This window comes from Vipera ursinii (genome assembly GCF_947247035.1).
Source record: "Vipera ursinii genome assembly, chromosome: 3".
NCBI lineage: Eukaryota > Metazoa > Chordata > Lepidosauria > Squamata > Viperidae > Vipera > Vipera ursinii.
The window spans coordinates 89276323-89299791 of record NC_139516.1 but is presented as its reverse complement, the minus strand read 5'-3'; the positions used below and the strand labels follow the sequence as shown (position 1 = coordinate 89299791).

General features: G+C 37.0%; 1 protein-coding gene across 1 annotated transcript in view; it reads left to right on the top strand.

The window, feature by feature from the left end:
- The window catches only part of COL11A1 (collagen type XI alpha 1 chain), a gene marked incomplete at its 5' end in the record, with an annotated part of 287402 nt that overhangs the window by 134019 nt on the left and 129914 nt on the right, over window positions 1-23469 (top strand). Inside the window, 10 exons of the mRNA XM_083358489.1 lie at window positions 2504-2557; window positions 2650-2694; window positions 3093-3146; window positions 3625-3669; window positions 7637-7690; window positions 15652-15696; window positions 18519-18572; window positions 18672-18716; window positions 21105-21158; window positions 23018-23125. Coding sequence (XP_083214615.1) covers window positions 2504-2557; window positions 2650-2694; window positions 3093-3146; window positions 3625-3669; window positions 7637-7690; window positions 15652-15696; window positions 18519-18572; window positions 18672-18716; window positions 21105-21158; window positions 23018-23125 — 558 coding nt within the window. The remainder of the gene's footprint in view (window positions 1-2503; window positions 2558-2649; window positions 2695-3092; window positions 3147-3624; window positions 3670-7636; window positions 7691-15651; window positions 15697-18518; window positions 18573-18671; window positions 18717-21104; window positions 21159-23017; window positions 23126-23469) is intronic.

The following is a 23469-nucleotide window of genomic DNA, read 5'->3' as shown; positions in this document are numbered from 1 at the left end:
ACTGATCCCAGAATCCTCAAGGTGGACTAGGAAAGGGAACTCACACTATCTATGTCTTTATGTTGGGAATAGGAAAAAAAATCAGAGCTTCAAAGTTGAGATGACCTTGATTTGAGAAAAAAAGATCAGCAATTAGTGGCTTTTCAAATTGCTCTCAAAATGGCATCTTTGGAATTTTAAGAGACATCCCTTAATTTTCAGTTTAAACTGTATACTTTTTTTAAGCTCTGAGAGCACATTACTATATATAATTGTAAATGTATATTTATACCTTTGAGTCAGTCTTGATTCTCGATGACTATATGGATACATCCATGCAGTTTCCTTTGGAAGTGGTTTGCCCTTGCTTGCCTTCTTCCCAGGGCTAAGAGAAAGGGCCTGGCTCAAAGTCACTCAGCTGGCTGTATGCCTGAGGCAGGACAAGAATTCAATCTCCTGATTTCTAGTCCAGCACCTTTAATCACTGAACAAAATGGGCTTCCGTAGTTATAAATACATGTATCTAAAAGAGGAATATGTTGCTGTTCTTCCAAAATAAATAATTGGGAGATTTCTGTTAAAGAAGTCTTATTTGGACCCCATTCCTTTATATAACTATTTGTCAGTTTCTGGTCTTCTTTCCAATTTAAGGATTGAGAATAAGTAAATGACAATTTAGACTGGATTTCTTGGATTAGGGTGGCTAGTTTGATCCTTTCCAATACATGTTCTGACTAGGGTAGCTGAGCTGAAAAAGTTTTAATTATTATTAGGGGCCAGTTGTGTATTCAGAAAATGAAAAAAGTCCTTTTGATTTTGTTAAATATCTTTTTGCTAGACTAAAATTACATTTTTTTTCTTTAGTAGATTACCTCATTAATTTTTCTCACAAGAATAGTTTGTTTTTTACATTGCTTCATTTCTTGATTATATTATTTCTTTTTAAGTTTAAAGGATAAACAAAATAAAATTCATAATGGGAGGTGGGCAACATTCTAGTTCATTTAAGGTAGTGGACAACTAAATAAATAGTAGATGTGTGGAGCAACCAGTTCACACATATGACCTCCCTCACATTTTTATCTTTAAAAGTTTTAATGTTCATCAAGTTCAGCAAATTAAGATAAGGATTGTGGTTGTATTTTTGTCATGTATGCCTTCCTGCTCATTTTAAAAGGCCATTTTAAACTCAATTTTGTTCAAAAAAGTACAGGTATCCTCTAGTTATAACAGTTCATTTAATGACCTTTCAAAGTTACAATGACATTGAAAAAAAGTGACATGACTTTTTCACATTTATAAATTTTGTAGCATCCTCCATGATAATGTGATCAGAATTCAGATGCTTGGCAACTGGTTCATACTTCTGACCATTGCTGTGCCCCAAGGTCATGTGGTCCCCTTTTGTGACCTCTGACAAGGAAAATCAATGGAGAAGCCAGATTCACTTAACAACCAGGTTACTAACTTATCAACTTACCAACTGTAGTAATTCACTTAACAACTGTGGCAAGAAAGGTACAAAACTCACTTAACAAATGTCTCACTTAACAGAAATTTTGGACTCAAATGTGGTTGTAAGTCAAGGACTACCTCTACTCCAGAATTAAATATTTCCTTATCTCATTAATTATTTTACATAACTGGCTAGTCAAGAATATTTTATAATAGAAATGCCTTAGTAATAAGCAGGTGGGATGAGATCTTCACATCAATGAAATCCCATTTTGAATATCAATAACTGTCACAAATGAAGACAAATATATGTGTCCCAGGATAATGTTGCAGGATTCAACCTGGGTCAGTCAACAGGATCATGAAGTTTTGTCTTCCGAGCTTTCGGATTCATGCTGGAGCCCATCTTCAGGGAACTTCTCTCTAACAGAATGTGTGTTTTGGGCTAATAATTGATGATTGTGTTACTTATTCATTCTTGCTGATATGCCTACATATGACCAAAATTCCACTTAACACAACATATACAGATTTACAGTAGGTAGCCTCATTCAAGACCTACTCAGCGTGGTCAGGTTTCTCACATAGCTAATCATATTATCACTTGTAGACTTCAATGGACCGGCTTTTAGCCACTGATTCTTTCTTAAAAATCAGCTGGCTTTTGTGCGTTAGAAGTTGGGGTTGTTCATACATACATGGAAAACTAGGTTACAGCAGTGAAAGATCTCTGGCTTACAAATGTAGTGAAGTTATGCAGGCCGTTGGTGGCCCACAGACCAGCTTTTGAGAATATTTGTCTCAACAATTTGCACCTTGTTAAGGTACACAGGAAAAAGTAAAAAAGCCTTAGGATTCACTATCACTATCATTTTCTGTACTACTGCTTTCTCCATTGTAGAAAACAGGAAGAAAAGGAAGACTGAATTCTTTATCTCAGTGATTGATAATAATTAACTATTCGAGCTGTTTAACCTTTGCTATTTTCTTTGGGTTTTACTGGAGGATTTTCAGTTACATTTTTCAAAGTGTACCAAAAACCTAACCCTAAGCAACATTTTTCCCACAGGGTCCACGAGGGTTATTGGGTCCAAGAGGAACTCCAGGACTACCAGGACAACCTGTATGTATTTCAAAAAAGAAATACCTTATATTTTGACATTTCTTTTGAATGTGGTGGTGACCTATATTAGTTTCTCTGATTTTCTTATGTAGGGAATCCCAGGCATTGATGGACCACCAGGCCCAAAAGGAAACCTGGTATGTAGATTCAATTCTTTTCTCTTTGAGTAGCTGAGGCAAATACATTTTTTCTTCTTTGAAGAAATCCAAAATAACAACCTACAAATTGATATTTCTCCTAGTCGTGTCTTTTTATTTGTATGTTCCTCAGGTATTGTGGATAAAAACTGCATTTTATCCTTAGTATGAGTCTTCGATCTTACCTACCAATACACCCTTCAGGGGTGTGAAAGAGGATACAAATTAATTGACCTATGCTGCCAATTGTAATTTGAAGTCTCCATGGAACAAAAGAGTCTGGAGGAGAAATCAATAGAAAATTCCTCCATCACTTCTGTAAACTCTATCTGTTTTTGAAGTAATGATGTGAAATAATGAAGGAATTAATATTTCCCTGTGCATTTGTTGTAAAACAGGGTCCACAAGGAGAACCAGGACCACCTGGACAGCAAGGTATCCCAGGTTCACAGGTAAGCCCTTGTTTTGCAGTTTTTGTGTTAAGAAAACATTCAGGAGAGTCAGACCTGAAAACTTTGAATATGCATTTCCCTGGTCCCATATGCCCTTACTTCACTTATTATCTTAAAAATGGTCCTAGCATAAAAAGGAATGAATTTTACATTACCTTTTTCACAAATCTTCCAAATATAATTAGGTTTTTGGGTTGGGGGGATGGGTTGGGGAGAGATGAATGGTTTGGATTCTGTAAATACCAACAAGAATGGCAATAGTATAAGAGAGTTTTGTCTTGGATCATATGACATCCCTGTTGCCAACAGAGCTGCCAGTATGAAAATTCTCACAATTATCTCATTTTCTCTAACTTTTAATTGTGTTTCATTAAAAAGCAGTTTCTGAGGAAAGATTTCCTTTTAATGATGCAACTCTAGAGAAAGTATTTCTATAAGTGTGTAGATTTCTTATGGTGTGTTTTTTATGTTTTCACAGGGACTCCCAGGTCCACAAGGTCCAATTGGAGTTCCAGGTGAAAAAGTAAGAAATATTCCTAATTTTGCTAATTAGGAATTTTGCTAATTTTACTTCTTCAGCTTTGCCACCTGTATGTAAACCCTTTGGAGTAGGCCAAGTTAGGAGGCACATCCCACAAGTTTGGCTATCACTCTATCTTACAGATATAGATTAACACATAATCTTAAACTCCTGATTTAAGTTTTCCTTTCCTTTTCTATTAGACTCCAATGAATTAGAGTCAGGTCAGTCTCAGCTCATTTCTCATGCTTTCTTTGTTTCCTAGGCATCAAGCACAGTTGTTGTTGTTGTTGTTCTATCTATCTATCTATCTATCTATCTATCTATCTATCTATCTATCTATCTATCTATCTATCTAGGGACGTGGTGGCTCAATGGGTTAAGATGCTGAGCTTGTCGATCAGAAGGTCGGCAGTTTGGCGGATCGAATCCCGAGCGCTGCGTAACAGAGTGAGCGCCTGTTACTCGTCCCAGCTTCTGCCAACCTAGCAGTTCGAAAGCACATAAAAATGCAAGTAGAAAAATAGGGACCACTATGGTGGGAAGGTAACAGTGTTCCGTGCACCTTTGGTGTCTAGTCATGCCAGCCACATGACCATGGAGACGTCCTCGGACAAGCGCTGGCTCTTCAGCTTTGAAACGGAGATGAGCACCAGCCCCTAGAGTTGGAAACGACTAGCACGCATGTGCAGGGGAACCTTTACCTTTTACCTTTATCTATCTATCTATCTATCTATCTATCTATCTATCTATCTATCTATCTATCTATCTATCTATTTTACTGTTGTCTCCACTAAGTTTGTCTCTGTGGCTCTCTACACCATAATGTCTTTTTCTGGAATCAATGTCTAATGGAATCAATGAGACTTGAAGTGGAGTCAATAACACTTGAAGTCAAAATAGCAGCCTTATGTAAAAGAATAAACTAATTACAACAGGGCCTTGGAATAGAATTTCCTTTTTATATTGAAGGGAGAGTGAAACCAGTTGTTATAAACAGAGAAACCTGAGCTCCTTTGCTTGCTGTTAAAAATCAGCCTCGTTCTTTGAGTTCTTTATCTCAGTTAGAACTTGTCTCTATAAGGTCTTTGCACTGTTATGAGGAGCATTTCTAAGCACATCTATTTCTCATAGAGATGATGTGCTTACATGGAATGCCTGGAATGGCCCTTGGCTCCTATCAGTTTCATGAAGATAAGGCAGAGATACAATTTTGGCAGACTTCCCTGGCCCCAGGATATCCACGATCTATGGGAAATATTCTCAGGTGCCTTTCCATGAGGCATTATTAATGTGCACGGAGCAACATCGAAATTCAGAGCTGAAGAAACTGAAGCACATCAAAGCTTCAGAGCTGAAGAAGCTTCTTGAATGAGAAGCAAAGCATCTTCAAGGGGGGGGGGGAAACCAAGTCCAGCTTTCTTTTGTAAAAGCACCTTTTGGGACAACCATGGATGACTGAGATAGTTCAAGATAGTTTCTGCGTGGACTAATTTTCCATTACATCAAGCATATTTTGTTTCCTTCCTTTCTCATTCTTTGGGTTCTTTGGTCAATCATCTTTAACCAAGCATTCTAAGTGGTGGTGCAGATGAGGATTTTGCTCTTTATCTTCATTCTCTGTGACTGTCACAGGTCGAGCACTAAGCCCTATAGGGAATTTCCTTTATCTTTGGAGAGTCTTTCTTGAAATAGAACTCTAGAAATCAGATGTCCATATTTCAAAAAGAGCCCCCGCATTTGAGATACCTTCTCTAGGACAGAAAAGAAATGAAGCGGCAATAGAAGGGACCATACCACATCAACAAGACCTTCTCATACCAAGCCAGTTATGACAGTGAAGAAAATCCATATTTTTGATCCATACTGTGATCAACATTAGATACATTGTTAATTGCTGAATTCATGTTTAAAGTGTTTTATTTAAATTCATTTCATTTCTAAAAAGTAACATGTTTACAAGATGCATCTTCTCACATGCATGAGAACACAGAAGTATCCTGCTGAATTAGACAACTTCATGGTAGCCAAAAGATCTTGGAAACCTATAAGCTAAACACAAGCACGGTAGTGATCATGATAGTGTGTCAGTGTTTCCAGGTAGACCAGACAGGAAACACAACCAGGTGAGATAATTCAACTTTATTGTAAGGCTACATTAACAGAATGTTGCAAGTCTGATAGTACAAATCTCCCACCTGTTGTGTTTTTTTTTTGTAGACTGAGAAGTTAGGGGAGGGGGGGTTCTTTCTGAATTTCTTTCTTTACCCATCATGCAGCTACAGGCTATGCCCTCTCTTACTTGATTGAGGGCAACATCAACCCCCCATCTCATTCCCACACACTATTACATAGTGAAAAGCATGATAATGAAGATAAATATATATATCCTATTTGGTTAGTAACCATTGATTGGCTTATCTTCTGCTGGCAACTTTTACCTGAAAGCCAAAAAAACCCTATTAAATTAAAAAGAATGTGTTAGATTTTTGAGAACGCTTTGATAGCAACAGATGTGAAGACTATTCTTTCAAATATATATGGCATCTACTGCAGTACCAATTCACCATTCCTTTGTAACTATTATCAAAAGTTGCCCTGGCACCATCTGACTCCAGTTGACTTTGGAGACTCTGGGGCTTGAGTAGATAAATTGCAAATACAAGCAACCTTTGTTCTGATGAACAGAATATCTAAAAAGGTGGAGAAACTAGTTTCCTGTGTACAGTATGTGTGTTCTAACGTTTAAACCCTGAACGTCTTTCCCCTACCCTTTTGTAGTAGACTGCTTGCAATCTCCTCTCCCTCCTTCCCTCCCTCCCTCTCTTTAACTGGTCTTGTGCACCTGGCCTGTATTTAGAGTATGGTCATGTTTGGCCCCAGGCTCCTCATTTCCACTTTGCAAGCTTCAGCTATCACAGCTGTGTAGCTTCAAAACAGTATAAATGCTAACAAAATGGTAGTTTTACTGACGCAACAACAAAATCAGTTTCAAGTTAGGTCAAAGCTTCTTGTTCCAACCACATGATAATAGATCTGATTAGAAAAAGATAGATTTAATTCAAAAAAGTTTCATCAGAGTGCATAGGGATTCATATGTAGTATCTGTTTGCAAACTTTTAAAGCAGCTGCATCATTCCCCAGAATTACTGTACATGAAAGTCCAAACTCTAAAATCACATTAATTAAAAACATTTCTTTTAGGTCTCATTCAAGCTATGTCCTCATGTCATTTTCATTCTTTCTTTCTTTCTTTCTTTTCTTTCTTTCTTTCTTTCTTTCTTTCTTTCTTTCTTTCTTTCTTTCTTTCTTTCTTTCTTTCTTTCTTTCTTTCTTTCTTTCTTTCTTTCTTTCGATTGTCTGTTTTATCCCACTATTCCACAACTGTGCTTATACTTGTGATGTTTTTAGAAAATGGCAATACTCACTTATGAATGTTAACAAAATATAAATACTAGCTTGGGAATATCTGAATATTGATAATTGCCTATATGAAAACAATTTTCATTCATTCATTTTTATTCATCTAAAAATGGAAGAAATGGATATTGTTTCCAGATATTCATGCCAATTTATTTGAGTCTCGCCATTCAGTCCTACTCATGAGTGTTAAAATTTACCACATTTTCAATGTGTATTCAATATACTCAAATAAAAAGAATGAGACATACATATGTAACAGATAAACGAGAAAGTGAATTTGAAAAAATCATGCCATGATATTCAGACATGCCATGATATTCAGACCACCCCTTTCAAATGATGTATTCCCAGATGTTCAGCTGGATGCTAACTTCAAAATGGTCTAATAAGCCTTAAACTTTGGAAAGCTACTTCATTTCTTCTTCCTGATTGAGTTTTGATTTTGATTCGGGAATAATCTTTGACTTGCAAACATTGGCAGCATGCCAGTCTACCTTAACTTTGATTGTTTTTCTTTCCAAAAGTCTTCTTTTACTTCTGTTTCCAGGGTCCTCAGGGCAAACCTGGTCTGTCAGGACTTCCCGGTACTGATGGCCCTCCGGTAAGTGATATGCAATTTAGTCCATTTTATATTTTGGGTTAAAAAAATTACTTTGCAGCGGTATACACATGAATTTCAACAAGGAAGTTGCGTCACCAGTAGCTCGAAGCAGAATATATAAAGCATATCCAGTTTCATTATTTCAACCTGATCCACATTTCTCATCTAAGCTTTTATTTTTTAAAAAAGGTAATTGAAATGGCAGATGAGAAATTGCACTGGTACTGAATTTTTTTAAAATGCATTTAGTTGCCTAACCAGTATAGGATAGGTATAAAATACTGGAAATCAACATGATACAAGTTTTACGAGAAAACTATTTTTTTAAATTAAATATACTGCTCTATAAGAATAGAGTAGAGTAGAGTAGAGTAGAGTAGAGTAGAGTAGAGTAGAGTAGAGTAGAATAGAGTAGAATAGAATAGAATAGAATAGAATAGAATAGAATAGAATAGAATAGAATAGAATAGAATAGAATAGAATAGAATAGAATAGAATAGAATAGAATAGAATAGAGCTGGAAGGGACCTTGGAGGTCTTCTAGCCTGGTGCCCTGCTCAAGCAGGAGAACCTATACCATCACAGACAAGTGACCGTCTAGTCTCTTCTTAAAAACCACCAGTGATGGAGCGCTCACAGTTTCTGGAGGCAAGCTGTTCCACTGGTTAATTATCCAAACTGTTAGGAAGTTTCTCCTTAATTCCAGATTGCTTCTTTCTTTGATCAGTTTCCAACCATTGTTTCTTGTCCTGCCCTCTGGTGCTTTGGTGAATAACATGACCCCCTCTTCTTTCTGGCAGCCCCTCAAATACTGGAAAAAATGTTTCATTGCATTTAGGTTAAGGTAGAAGTCATAGCTTTTGAGTTCTAATCATTGTAGTACTTTTAATTCCAACGGTAAACAATCAATTTCAAAATGAAACAACAAAATTATTCTTCTTTTGTGAGCTAGAGCATTTTTATTAAAAACAAAATGGTTTTGTTTGGTAAACAAAATGTGTTTACAAAACAAACGTTTGGGTTTGCATTGGAGTCACCATGATGGATTTGTTGTTGTTGTTGTTGGTTGCGAACTCATGTCCGACCCATCGCGACCCTATGGACAATGTTCCTCCAGGCTTTCCTGTCCGCTACCATTTTCTGGAGTCCATTTAAGCTCACGCCTACTGCTTCAGTGACTCCATCCAGCCACCTCATTCTCTGTCGTCCCCTTCTTCTATTGCCCTCAATCTTTCCCAGCATTAGGCTCTTCTCCAGTGAGTCCTTCCTTCTCATTAGGTGGCCAAAGTATTTGAGTTTTAGCTTCAGGATCTGGCCTTCTAAAGAGCAGTCAGGGTTGATCTCCTCTAGGACTGACCGGTTTGATCGCCTTGCAGTCCAAGGGACTCGCAGGAGTCTTCTCCAGCACCATAGTACAAAGGCCTCAATTCTTTGGTGCTCAGCCTTTTTTATGGTCCAGCTTTCACTGCCATACATTGCAACTGGGAAGACCATAGCCTTGACTATACACACTTTTGTTGACAGGGTGATGTCTCTGCTTTTTAGTGTGCTGTCTAGATTTGCCATGGCTTTCCTCCCAAGGAGCAAGCGTCTTTTAATTTCTTGGCTACAGTCCCCATCTGCAGTGATCTTGGAGCCCAGGAAAATAAAATCTGTCACTACCTCCATTTCTTCCCCATCTACAGTATTTGCCAGGAATTGAGAGGGCCAGATGCCATGATCTTGGTTTTCTTAATGTTTAGTTTCAACCCAAGTTTTGCACTCTCCTTCTTCACTCGCAACAAGAGGCTCTTTAGTTCCTCTTCACTTTCTGCCATTAGAGTGGTATCATCTGCATATCTTAGGATGTTGATGTTTCTTCCGGCAATCTTAATTCCAACTTTTGATTCATCTAGCCCTGCCTTTCTCATGATGTGCTCTGCATATAAGTTAAATAGGCAAGGCGACAGTATACAGCCTTGCCGGACTCCTTTCCCAATTTTGAACCAATCAGTGGTTCCGTGTCCAGTTCTCACTGTTGCTTCTTGGCCCGCATATAGGTTTCTCAAGAGACAAATAAGATGGTGTGGTATGCCCATCTCTTTAAGGACTTGCCACAGTTTGTTATGATCCATACAATCAAAGGTTTTAGCATAGTCAATGAAGCAGAAGTAGATGTTTTTCTGGAACTCTCTAGCTTTCTCCATGATCCAGCGTATGTTAGCAATTTGTTCTCTAGTTCCTCTGCCTCTTTGAAATCCTGCCTGTACTTCTGGTAGTTCTCGATCCACATACTGCTGTAGTCTAGCTTGTAGAATTTTAAGCATAACTTTACTAGCATGAGAAATGAGTGCAATGGTGCGATAGTTTGAACATTCTTTGGCACTGCCTTTCTTTGGAATTGGAATGTAAACTGATCTTTTCCATCCTGTGGCCACTGTTGAGTTTTCCAAATTTGCTGGCAAATTGAGTGTAGCACTTTTACTGCATCGTCTTTTAAGATTTTGAATAGCTCAGCTGGAATATTGTCACCTCCAGTAGCTTTGTTGTTGCTCAGCTTTTCTAAGGCCCACTTCACTTCACATTCTAGGATGTTTGGCTCGAGGTCAGTGACCACCTCATTGTGATTATCAGGGACGTTAAGCTCATTCTTGTATAGTTCTTCTGTGTAATTTTGCCACCTCTTCTTCTGCCTCTGTTAGGTCCCTGCCATTTTGGTCCTTTGTCATGCCCATTTTGGCATTAAACGTTCCCTTCATCTCTCCAATTTTCTTGAAAAGATCTCTGGTCCTCCCTATTCTATTGTTTTCTTCTATTTCTTTGCACTGTTCATTTAAGAAGGCATTCTTATCTCTTCTAGCTATTCTCTGGAATTCTGCATTCAATTGGGCGTATCTTTCTTTTTCTCCCTTGCCTTTCGTTTCCCTCCTTTCCTCAGCTATTTGCAAAGCTTCCTCAGACAGCCATTTTGCTTTCTTGTATTTCTTTTTCTTTTGGATGGTTTTGGTTGCTACCTGTTGTACAATGTTGTGAACCTCTGTCCATAGTTCTTCAGGCACTCTGTATATCAGATCTAATTCCTTAAATCTATTTGTCACCTCTACTGTATATTCAACAGGGATATGATTTAATTCATACCTGACTGGCCTAGCGCTTTTCCCTACTTTCTTTAATTTAAGCCTAAACTTTGCAACAAGAAGCTCATGGTCTGAGCCACAGTCAGCTCCTGGTCTTGTTTTTACTGACTGTATAGAGCTTCTCCATCTTTGGCTGCAGAGCATATAGTCAATCTGATTTCTGTGTTGACCGTCTGGTGATGTCCATGTGTAGAGCCGTCTCTTGGGTTGTTGGAAAAGAGTGTTTGCTATGACCATCGTATTCTCTTGACAAAATTCTATCAGCCTGTGCCCTGCTTCATTTTGTACTCCAAGGCCAAACTTGCCTGTTATTCCAGTTATCTTTTGGCTTCCTACTTTAGCATTCCAATCCCCCATGATGATAAGGACATCATTTTTTGGTGTTAATTCTATAAGGTGCTGTAGGGCTTCCCAGTATTGCTTTTCCTACTTTTTTATTGACTATGAAGGCTAGTCCATTTCTTCTGAGGGATTCTTGCCTGCAGTAGTATACCTGATGGTCATCTGAATTAAATTCACCCATTCCTGCCCATTTTAGTTCACTGATACCTAAGATGTTGATATTTAGTCTTGTCATCTCTTGTTTGACCACGTCCAGCTTTCCTTGAGTCATGGATCTTACATTCCAGGTTCCTATGGAGAAAAAAATCTTTACAGCATCGGACTTTCCTTTCACCACCAGACATATCCACAGCTGAGCGTCCTTTCGGCTTTGGCCCAGTCGCTTCATTCTTTCTGGCGCTACTAGTACTAGCCCTCTGCTCTTCCTCAGTAGCATATTGGACACCTTCTGACCTGAGGGGCTCATCTTCCAGCGTCATATTGTTTTGCCTTTTGGTACTGTCCATAGGGTTTTCATGGCAAAGATACTAGAGTGGTTTGCCATTTTCTTCTCCAGTGGATCACGTTTTGTCAGAACTCTCTGCCATGACCATTCCGTCTTGGGTGGCCCTGCACGGCATAGCTCATAGCTTCATTGAATTACGCAAGCCCCTTTGCCACGACAAGGCAGTAATCCATGAAGGGGATGAGGGATTAATAATGATCATTTAAATCCAGGGGTGTTAGTTGTGCAATCACACAGCACACATGACATATGCTACAGAATATGAAGAAGCTTCTTGGATGAGAAGCAAAATGTCTTCAGGAAAAACAAAGTCCATTTGGCTTTTGAAAAAGCACCTTTGGGACAATCATGACCTGGATGACTGAGAATCTCCATACACATTTACTAGAATTATTGTTTTCACTCAGATGATGATGTAATGATACAAATAATAACAACTGTCTTCTACAGTGGATAATCATGTTTTTAAAGGATTTTCTCTACCTCTTACCGAAGACAAATGGTGATAATGCATAATTTGTGAAGTCAGATACTCATAATTCCAAAGCTTAATAGTGAACCATATGATTTGCATTTATGAAGTAGAGCTAATGCCAGAAAGAGCTGGCTGTATTAGACCAATTAATCTAGTGGTCAGATTACTCCATGGCAATTACAAATTAATCTATTATGGCTTAGAGTCTGATCTAATAAAAAAAGATATATTATTGGGAACACTCTTGGCAAACTTTGTACCACCAGCTCCTCTTGATTATTATTTATTTAGCATATGATGAAAACATAACAAAAAAAGTAAACATATATGCACAAACCTCCTCAGATAAGCAACATAGATTATTGAATCTCTGTTTGGCTTCACATGGGACTGCTGGGCTGTATTAACTACCATCTCCAGTTTTACACTGCTTGATTAGGCATCTTGCAAAAGGAGGTCGATACACAGATAAAACCAATTTGTTACAGTTGGCATACTTTATTTCTCAGATAATTTAACTCTGTAGAGTATGATATACTCTGAGAGTATGGTATACAAATAGAAAAGGTCCTCCTGCCCCCATCTCCCTCATAATTACAAAGGGAGAGGAACAAAAGTTTAAGATTTATGCTTAAATATATATGCCCTCATTATTTTGTGCAGACTTGCCTTGACTGATACTCTGCAGATATGCTAGCCTACAACTCATATCTGTGCTGATGACCTTATCGGAATTTAACACATTTGAAGAATAGCACATCTGTGTTAAATCAGCCCTGATTTAATATATGTTTTGTTTCAACATAATATACTGTAGAATTTGTGCCATTGCTTTCCCCAGGTTATTTTAGTCTCAGTGTGTTGAAAATTCTTTTTATTGATTCTCAGACTATCAACTAGGCTTTCTTAATCTCTCTGAAAATAATAACAGGTACAGCGCAATCACACTCTGATCTCTTGGAAATAAATCCCACTGAATTCAGTGAGATTTACTTCTAGGTAACTGAGAATAAGAGTGACACATATATTGCCAATGTAGCAATCCTTTTATTATTGCGCTTATAAACAAGAAGAGATCAGAATAGAGGAGAGTTGAGTTGCAAGTTGGATTTTTAAGGGCAAACAGAAATGAAATATTTGCCTTAAAGCAGGGGTCTTCAAACCTGGCCATTTTATGACTTGTGGACTTTAACTTCCAGAATTCCTCAGCCAGCATGCCTGGCTGAGGAATTCTGGGAGTTGAAGTTCACAAGTTGTAAAAGGGCCAAGTTTGAAGACCCCTGCCCTAAAGTATTAAAGGTATTAAAAGAACAGGGCAAAGTGAAATGAGTGTGATGATGCAACCCTAGTACAAGTAGTCCCCCCCCCGACCACAATGGAGCCTAAAACTTCTGTTGTGAAGTGAGACATTTGTGAAGTGAGTTTTGCTGCAATTTAAGACCTTACTTGCCTCAGTTGTTAAGTGAATCACTGCAGTTGATTAGCTAGTAACCTGGTTGTTAAGTGAATCTGGCTTCCCCATTGACTTTGCTTGCCCAGACGGTTGCAAAAGTTGATCACATGACCTTGGGACACAACAACGGTCATAAATATGAACCAATTGCCAAGCATCTGAATTTTGATCACGTGACTACGGGGGTGCTGCAAAGATCATATCTGTGAAAAGCGGTCATAAGTCAGTTTTCAGTGCCATTGTAACTTTGAACAGTCACTAAACAAACTGTTGTAAGTTGAGGACTACATTTCTACTCAGAGGTAAAACTAATTTAATCTTGCTTCTAAGTAACTATGTAAGATTACAACCTAAATCACACGCTGAATCTAATATTTATTCTTACATTTTGGAGATGGACAACAAAGCTGAAGATTTATTATACTCTTAACTTGCATGTGGATTTAACCCAGTGGGAAAATCTTCAGGCTATTGATTTGTACTGGCAGTAAAATATTTCTATTACTGTTTTCTTTCATCTTGTTGTGCCATAACTTTAATGGTGTACTTTAGTGTAATGTTTGGTGACAGATAAAAATAATCAATTCCTATCTTCCAGAGAAAACACATCAAATGGAGAAATACTTTCAGTGCTTTACTTGCTTTTCCATTATCTTTAGAAATATTTGGATCTAAAATAAAAGAACATCTTTGTTGGTTGTATATATTGTCGATACTAATTTGTACATTCGAAGACAATCTCTAGATGCTAGTGTTATTAATGTAGCCAGAACGGCCTCATGGTATGCTAATATCCACATATAGCTGGATTATGTCAGTTATTATTTTGAAATATTTTGTGACTCTAATTTAGTTTGCAGCCTAAAATTATATATTATGGGAAATGTGATATTCACCAAAATCTGCTTCCCTTCACCACCATTTAACTTTCTTTTTTCCTAGTGACATCTGATAATTTATTTTCAGGGGAAGCTCTGCAGCTGCCGCCCCATCCCATATATATAACAATCAAACAAATAAAGACATGAAAAATGTTTGTAACAAGGTGTATTTCATTCTGTATTCCCCATATTGAAAGAAGAGTGGGAGTAGGAAATAATTTTTGCCATGTTATCTGGTCCCAGACTTCCCATTTGGCAGGAAAGACAACTAAACAACATGTTTCTAAATAACCTTATGTTCTCCTATATATGGTACCATAGAGTTCCTATTTTAAAGGCTAATTTTGCCTTCTCCCCAAATTGCATAATGCCCTTCCTAGATTCAGGACAGTTTAAGTTATTTATTTTAAATAACTTAGATATAGAATTCATTATTCCACGCTGTAGAAATGGTCCCCGGTTTAGATAAGTTTAAAAGGGGTTGTGAAGCAGGGCAAAAATCAAGATATATGATTGAAGCCCTGCTCCTCATGTTATGCACATACAATCCCTGTTGAAGAGGGAATAGGACTTCAATTATATGGCTGTGTCTCCCATTGAAACCCTGCTATATGGATTCAATTGGAGGCTTTTAAAAGTAATTTTCTATTCAGAATGTCTGTGAAAGGGAATGCCAAGAAGGCAGGACAACTCTGGTTAGCCATTCTGGGGAAGCAAAATACTTGCAATGTGTTGGGTTTTGACCTAATGAATCAAATGAATTCTTCTGATATTTATTCAGTGATGTCATTATAATGGGATTTTGAGGCTGAAGTAAAGGGATGTACTCAGCAGAAGCAACAGGTGATAAAAACAATAACCATTATCTATCAGATTGTCCAAAGACTTCAGTGACGTCATTGCTTTACACCATTCACTGTAAACATATGTCAGTTTTATACCACTTTGACTGTGAATCCTTTTCAGAAGATCCTGAAAATAATCATTAGTAGAAGTTTAGTAGAATTTGTCTATCCCTAATCAGATTATAGATGCCAAGTTTCTCTAAGAGGAGAGGGTGGATATTTCAAGTTGGTAATGTCTTTTTAAAATAACAAAAATAAAAAAAAAGATATTTGAGAATAGGAATGAATCCATTTGTATTTGCATACTAAGTGTTTCTCCTCCCCTATATATATTTTGTTAATAGGGCCATCCAGGCAAAGAAGGACAGTCTGGAGAGAAAGGTGACACGGTATGTTTATACTTTATTTATATATTTATTGCTGTAAAAAGTGAGTGTGTATAAGTGAGTGAGTGTGTAATTAGAAAAAGTGACAGATATGAAATTATGATAAACTGTGATTGAAATCTTAGACCATTAGAACTAGCATCACTGAACTCTAGTTTTTTTTCCCAAAAACTTTTTTTCTTCTACTGAAGAATTTTTATTTCTTTAATTTCTCCCATGCAATTCTTTTTGTACTGTCTTAGCTGTACAAAAAAGCTGTACTGTCTTACTGTCTGTGAGTGATTAACAAAAAACATAAGTGATAAATAAATTCATCAACAGGATCATCTCTATTTAAGGATAAAAGGAGAACATTCAGCATAAAAGTGATGGGAAAAGAGAATATTTTCTGTACTGTTTTAGTTATTGCCCATAGATGGTGATGATGGCAGTAATTTCATACTATTTATACTGTTCTCTAGAATAACTGAGTTTTCCCAAAGCTTTTGCCAATAAATAAGGCAATAACACTATAATTCTTGATCAATTAGGCAATAAATCTGCCCAGAGTAGTTTTGATACAAAATGGGCAGCAAATAAATTAAATAAATACATAAATAAATAAAGTCAGAATGATTTTTCATTCTGTTCTCACTGAGCATCCTACTTATTTTTCCATTTTAAATTTACTTTAAATGAAGTAAACTTTTATTACTTCAAATGAAATGAGCTTTAAATTACTACTCGGCAACTTTATGTTGTTCAGGTTATATTGTCAAAGTACGTGTCACATTCACAGATAGTTAAAATCCAGAAGACTGGTTTTAAAATAAGTTAACACTCCTAGCTGAGTTGGATATGGTAGGTAGAAGCCTAAACATGTATTGAAGTACAGTGGTACCTCAGTCTTCATCGTTAATTGGTTCCAAGAAGTGCAATGAGTGCCAAAAACGATGAGCATCAAACAGATTTTTCCCATAAGGAATAATGTAGTGAGTCACAAGGTGGCTGACACTGACAAGTTCTAGCTTGTACACTGAGAAACAAACAGATGATGAGTACCGGGACAAAATTTTCACATCAAAATGCACTGAGTACCAAATTCGATGAGTTTCAAAGCAGTTGAGTAGCAAGGTACCAGTGTATTCACAAAAGCATGCATCAACAGGTTTGAAAGATAAGATAACCTTTATTGTCATTTTTTTTTACTGTGGGCACAATGGCACACATCAAAAATGAAATTCAGTTGCCCGCTCTCAAAGTGAAAGGTAATGTTTTTACACATTAGTACATTAAAACCATGGCGAGGAATATTCATCATCTAATTAGATAATGCAGTACAGTATCATTACTGTAATGATTCAGCAGAATACAGATGGTTCCTTTAATTCCATAATTCTTCCGTTTTATCCAGTGTTGTTTTTCCACCCAATACTGACCATCCAAAATTCTAAGTTTTCTTTTGTAACACACATGTGCGGGTGTGCACACACACACAATCACACACACACACACACTTAGTAAATCAGTGTTTCCAAACTCTGCTAGAGTAATGTAGTAAAATATTAAGCAATTATATTTTTTGTTTGTTAGTTTCTTTGCTCATGTAACATGCTGTTTATGTAATGGTCAATTGACCCTCTTATGTAGGTAAAAGGAAGTATGTGGGTTCTCGGTCCAAGTTAGAACTACCACATTTAAGTATTTGTCTATGGGTGATAGAATAATTATTTCTTCCTCCATTGACTTCATTTCTGACCTCCATCCAATCCTATGTAAGTTAAAAGAAGAAAAACTTTGCAGCCAATGAGCTACTTTTAATTTTCCTCCTGAGGAATTAATGCTTCCAACACTGTGAATGATAGTCCTAATTCAGAAATATATCCTAGCATAAATAAAAAAGGAGAGTCAGCCCATATGTGTCCTTGTGTTAAGAAATATAGGAACTAAGGATAGCATGCCTAATACTATCATGGTAATTCCTAATGCTCATAAATTAGTATAAATAAAGATTTATTTGATGTGATTTTTAAAATTTGGGTATATTAAGGTACAAAATTGTCCTGAATAGCTATGTAATTTATCGTTCAATTTAGATGGATTTGCATGGCACAGTTCACTGTAGCCTTGGTTTAAAATTCCATAGTTATTTTGCAATACACTGGAAAAGTCTTTCGTAATACACGTTTTACTAAATAATTTCTCAGTTGACAGCTGTTATTTACTTATTGAAAATTTGGGCTTCTTCGCTGATGCAATATATAGGCAGTTCTCAATTTATGACCAGAACGGAACCCCAAAATTTCTGTAGCTAAGCAAGACAGTTGTTAAGGGAGTTGAGCCCCATTTACAATTTTTTTTGGCCATCATTGTTAAGCAAATCACTGCAATTTTTAAGTAAAGCATGTGGCAGTTAAGCAAATCTGGCTTCTTCATTAACTTTGCTAGTTGGAAACGGCTGGGAAAGTAACAAATGGTGATCACATGACAGTGCTGATGTCATAAACACAGGCCAGTTGTCAAGCACCCGAATTTTTATCACATCACCATGGGGATGCTGCAGTGCTCATATGTGTGAAAACAAGTTATGCCATTTATTTTCCAGTGCCATTGTAACTTCAAACAGTCATTAAATGAATGAACATAAGTCAATCACAATTGCCATAAATTAACATATTTCTGGACATTGCTTACTGAACCTTTTCGATTATGTTAAGAAAGCATGTTCAAAACAGCAACTACTGATACTTTTGAAAAAGTAAATGTGTAGCATCATGTTGTAGTAGTACATGTATATTGTTTAAACCTCACATAGTGTAATCTAACTATAATTTAATGTTTTCTAGGGCCCTGCAGGTCCTCATGGCCCAGTTGGCTATCCTGGTCCTCGTGGTGTAAAGGTATGGCTAACATGATGTTTATGTTTGATAAACAATCAACTTGGCACTAAGTTTTGCTAATCTGGTCTCTTGGCCATTGTCACTTGTACTTTCCTGTAGGGCGCTGATGGAGTCCGAGGTCTAAAGGGTGGCAAAGGTGAAAAGGTAATCTGTTAACTGTGTTTACGTTCTATTGCAAAAGGCACCCCAATTAAATGGGAAAATGTAATTGAAAATCATGTCTATTACAGGTGCAAGATTATTATATGGTGGCCGAGAAATGGCCATAGGGGCAGAGTATCCTCCTGTAATGTCTTCAGATGACCCAATGATTTCAGCAGAATTTTTCTTGTATTTCTTCCAAAATAAGACAGGAAATGTCAAGCGTGAGAAATCAGGAAATCCAGGCAGTTCAAATTAATATAAGGGATTATTGCAGGGGTGTCAAACTGCTGGCCCATGGGCCAGATGTATCATGCCAAAACTGTGTCCACCCCAGCTCTGGCAATGGGGAAAAATTGTGATATGTTGTGACACGTCACATGATGTGTTTGACACTCCTGGTTTATTGTAAGCTTAGGCTCTCTACAAGAATCTGAACTACTAACAGTCAAAGCAAATTGGCAGTAGATAAGAGTCAGTGGAATTCAAGGTGGGCTGGACTTAGATCTCCTGTGGGTGCAAAAAGATTCAAGACTGATGGTGCATTTATTTCCTCCCTCGGGCTCAGTCTGGTCATCTCCCATAGAAAATGTGTTAATTGTTTATGAATGAGAGAGAGTTTAACAGTTGAACACAATCTGTTGGAGGATTGGTAAATATTTTTAATAGGGATCTCATTGCTGGGAATGACATTTTCCAGGATTCCTGATTCTTGAGATATTATTATAGCATCTATAACTGCATTAAAGATTAGAGGGACTCTATGAACATTACAAAAATGTCAGAAACAGGAATGGACAGATCTTTTCATATTCTACAATATTTGCATTTTTTTCAAAGATCAATTGGTCTACACTGCTGGAGAGCAATAACTGTGTAATAAATATATCTAGAGTGGGTTTTTTTTTACTTTACAAAACTGCCACTTCTTTAAATTTATCTCTTAGTCTGTGTGTTTGATCTGAGAACTGCTTGGCACAATTCAGAGAAGTAAGAAAAAAGAGAGATTCATGTTCTAATTTGGGAGATACTAATTATGTCTGTTAGTATTCAAATGTGAACTCATAGAAAGCAGCCTACTAAAGAATCCTTGAAATTATTTTCCAAGGCTCATAATACCATTGATATATAACAGAAGCATTCTAGTGTTTGGTTCCAATGATTGCTGGTTCATCCACCACCAGCATCAGAAAAAGATAACATAAAAAAGAGAAACAAAGACCCTCAACAGAACAAACCCATTATGAATCCAATCAAATGCTGGACTTCATTGGCTGGATCATTTGGAAAGCTGTTTTCGACCTTTCCAGGTGCAGATTTTCTGTGGTTACTACATCATTGCAACAAGTAAAATATGGCTATGCTAATTAGCCTTTAATCAGTAGTAGTATCTTTGGGTTATATTCCAATCAACTTTTGAACATGAAATATTTGATGGGAAAAAAATCCCAACACTTTTAAAACTGGAAATATAAGCAGGAAATTTGAATAAGGAAAAGTAATATTATAATGAAGCATACTAAAAAGCAGAGACATTACCCTGCGAACAAAAGTGATTATACAGTAGTCAAGGCCATGGTTTTCCCAGTTGCAATGTATGGCTGTGAAAGTTGGACCATAAGAAAGGCTGAGTGCCAAAGAATTGAGGCCTTTGAACTCTGGTGCTGGAAAAGACTCCTGCGAGTCCCTTGGACTGCAAGGCGTTCAAACTGGTCAGTCCTAGAGGAGATCAACCCTGACTGCTCTTTAGAAGGCCAGATCCTGAAGTTGAAACTCAAATACTTTGGCCACCTAATGAGAAGGAAGGAGTCACTGGAGAAGAGCTGGGAAAGATTGAGGGCAAGAGAAGAAGGGGACGACAGAGAAGGAGGTAGCTGGATAGAGTCACTGAAGCAGTAGGCGTGAGCTTAAATGAACCCCAAAAGATGGTAGAGGACAGGAAGGCCTGGAGGAATGTTGTCCATGGGGTCGCAATGGGTCGGACATGACTTCGTAACTAACAACAACAATGACAAAATATTATAATGAAGAGCTCATTGACAAATTAAGAAATGAATGTTCCTATTGCCGTAAGCACCTTTCTCATTATTCTTTCTTCTTTTTTATAAAGCTGGAAAATAATTCAACTCAGCTGTGGCATTTTTTTTCAGATACAGAAATTGCCATGTTGCAGTAATTTGGTGTATGATCTAGCTTTAGTAATGTAAATTATTGCGACTTACAGCAAAATAGCTATGTTATGTCAGTCTACGACTATAAAAAAGACTTGATTTGAAAATAGCTATGGTTGTCATATGCATTATATTAATTTATCCAAATTCTTGAACAACTTCCATTCTGATTTCTTAAGGAACTTTATTATGTTTCCCTTTCTCACTACAAAAAACATAGGGTGAAGATGGCTTCCCTGGATTTAAAGGTGATATGGGCCTTAAGGGCGATAGAGTAAGTATTACTTTAAAACCACTTTAGATCTATTGAGGCATTGTACTGAAATTCTTGGACTGGTAAAGGGAACTTTCATTATCACTACATCCATTCAGTCGGTTTTTTAGTCTCAGTTGAACACACAGAGATCTTTGTTTAATGAAAACCACTGTGCAATGGATAAGATTGATTCTTCTGAAGACTTTTATGTTCCCCCAAAAGGAAAGGAAAGATGACTATATATTAGAGTTTTAATAATTAGTTTCTATGTTGCTCTGGTCATTAACTGACTAAGGAATTGCCAGCAGTTCGATTCTGACTGACTCAATGGTCGCCTCAGCCTTCCATCCTTCTGAGGTCAGTAAAATGAGGACACAGATTGTTGAGGGCAATACGCTGACTTTTTGTAAACTGCTTAGAGAGGGCTGTAAAGCACTATGAAGTTGTATATAAATCTAAGGGTTATTGCTATTGAAGGCATGTGATCTTTGTTAGCAAGACTATGTACTTTGTCCTAGTACTACTCTGTCCTCCATTCCTCTCCCCACCATCTCTGCCCAGTAGATTGATGAGAGCTTTTAGTAATCTCTACTGCAGAACTTTCGGAAATGTCAAAAGATACACTTGCTTTTTGAGACCTTTTTTTTAAGAGGTGTATTTTATGGGACTGTATGGCTTCTGACTTTTATAATCTTGAGGATGGGATAACTTTTTATTAAGACTTTATTTATGCTTTATTAATCATTGATTTTTAAATTAATACTGGTATTTACTATTTAATTGTTCCCCATTGTCTCACGTTGGCTGGAAGGTAACCTTAAAGTAATTTAAAATTATAAATTAACAATATACGCACATTCCTTTATGCTACTCCTGCAATAGCATTGCTTTTAGTACGCTCCAGACATTTATGATTTATGATTCTCATTATTGGTATGAATTTGTCAGCTTTTGCACTCTTGTGACAGGTCTCAAATTACTTGTTGCTTCTTACAATGGTAGTCATGAAAATTTCAAAACCTCAAAACGTCTTATAATGAAGTAAAACAATTGATTTTCTTTTATTCAGCATTGTTAACTTGCGTGTCAATATAGTACAGAAACTGACATTTTACCAAAGTTGCATTTAGTTTGATACTATTGAGCAAGAACATTTTCTGTGTTGCCTGTATTTTTTTTTTTTTTTATTGAAAAGTTTTACAATACAATTTTCCATTAAAAACCCCCATCCCCCTCCACCCTCCCCTCCCTACCTCCCCCCTACCTGTGTTGCCTGTATTTTGTGCTAAGCACATTGGTTTGTGCTTAAATTGCAAGCTGCCCTGAGTCTTTGGAAAAGGGCGGGATATAAATGGGATTTATTTATATATATATATATATATATATATATATATATATATATATATATATATATATATATATATATATATATATATAATGGATCATCAAGGCGATTTTTGAGATGGGTCGAGTTTCAATAATATTAATTTATTCAAAATAAATTGAAACCAATGTCAAGATTAAGACGATAGATCTTGAGGGACCTGCAACAAGAAAGTTTTACAGAAGAAAAAACTGAGGATTTCTCCCTGTATCACAGTTGGCTCCAATTAATAGTGTCAACCTTTCTGATTTTAGCCAGAACAACTAATGAGGATGCTGATTAATCAGGTTATAGGGGCGGGGAGGGGGCGGGAAGCAAACCAACCCTTTTGCTTTCTGGGGTGGCTCCTTAGTTATTGTCTTTAGAAAGCTTTAGGAGGAACTTAATTTGTGAGAGTAGCTGGACTTCAGTTAGTGTTCAGGTTTTTTTTCCCTTTTTGATCTTTTGTGGAGACAGGTGGTTTTTATTGCTTTATTTACACAATATTTTTAAGGGTGAAGTTGGTGCTATTGGTCCTCGAGGAGAAGATGGCCCTGAAGGTCCTAAAGGTCGTGCAGGTCCTACCGGAGACTCAGGTGGCCCTGGCCAAGCTGGAGAAAAGGTTTGTAATGGGTTGATATTTCTATTATCAGAATTGACTAGCACGATACTACCAAGAATATGACAAAAATAATTGAAGCACAAAAGACATATGGAAACATTTATGTTATGTTTGAAACACATAGAGGATGGGGGGAACCTCAGATTTGTAACAAAGACATTTGAAGTTAATGAGAATGTATTTCATATGTCCCTTTTTTTCCATGTGGAGAAAAAAAAACTCATGTTTTTACATGATTACTGTTATGCCAGTGAGAGGTGTTAGCTGGAAAACCAAATCCCCCACTTAAACCACAGTTTTTTCTCAAGGAAAAAAGAAGAGCCACAATTTATTACAAACGGTAG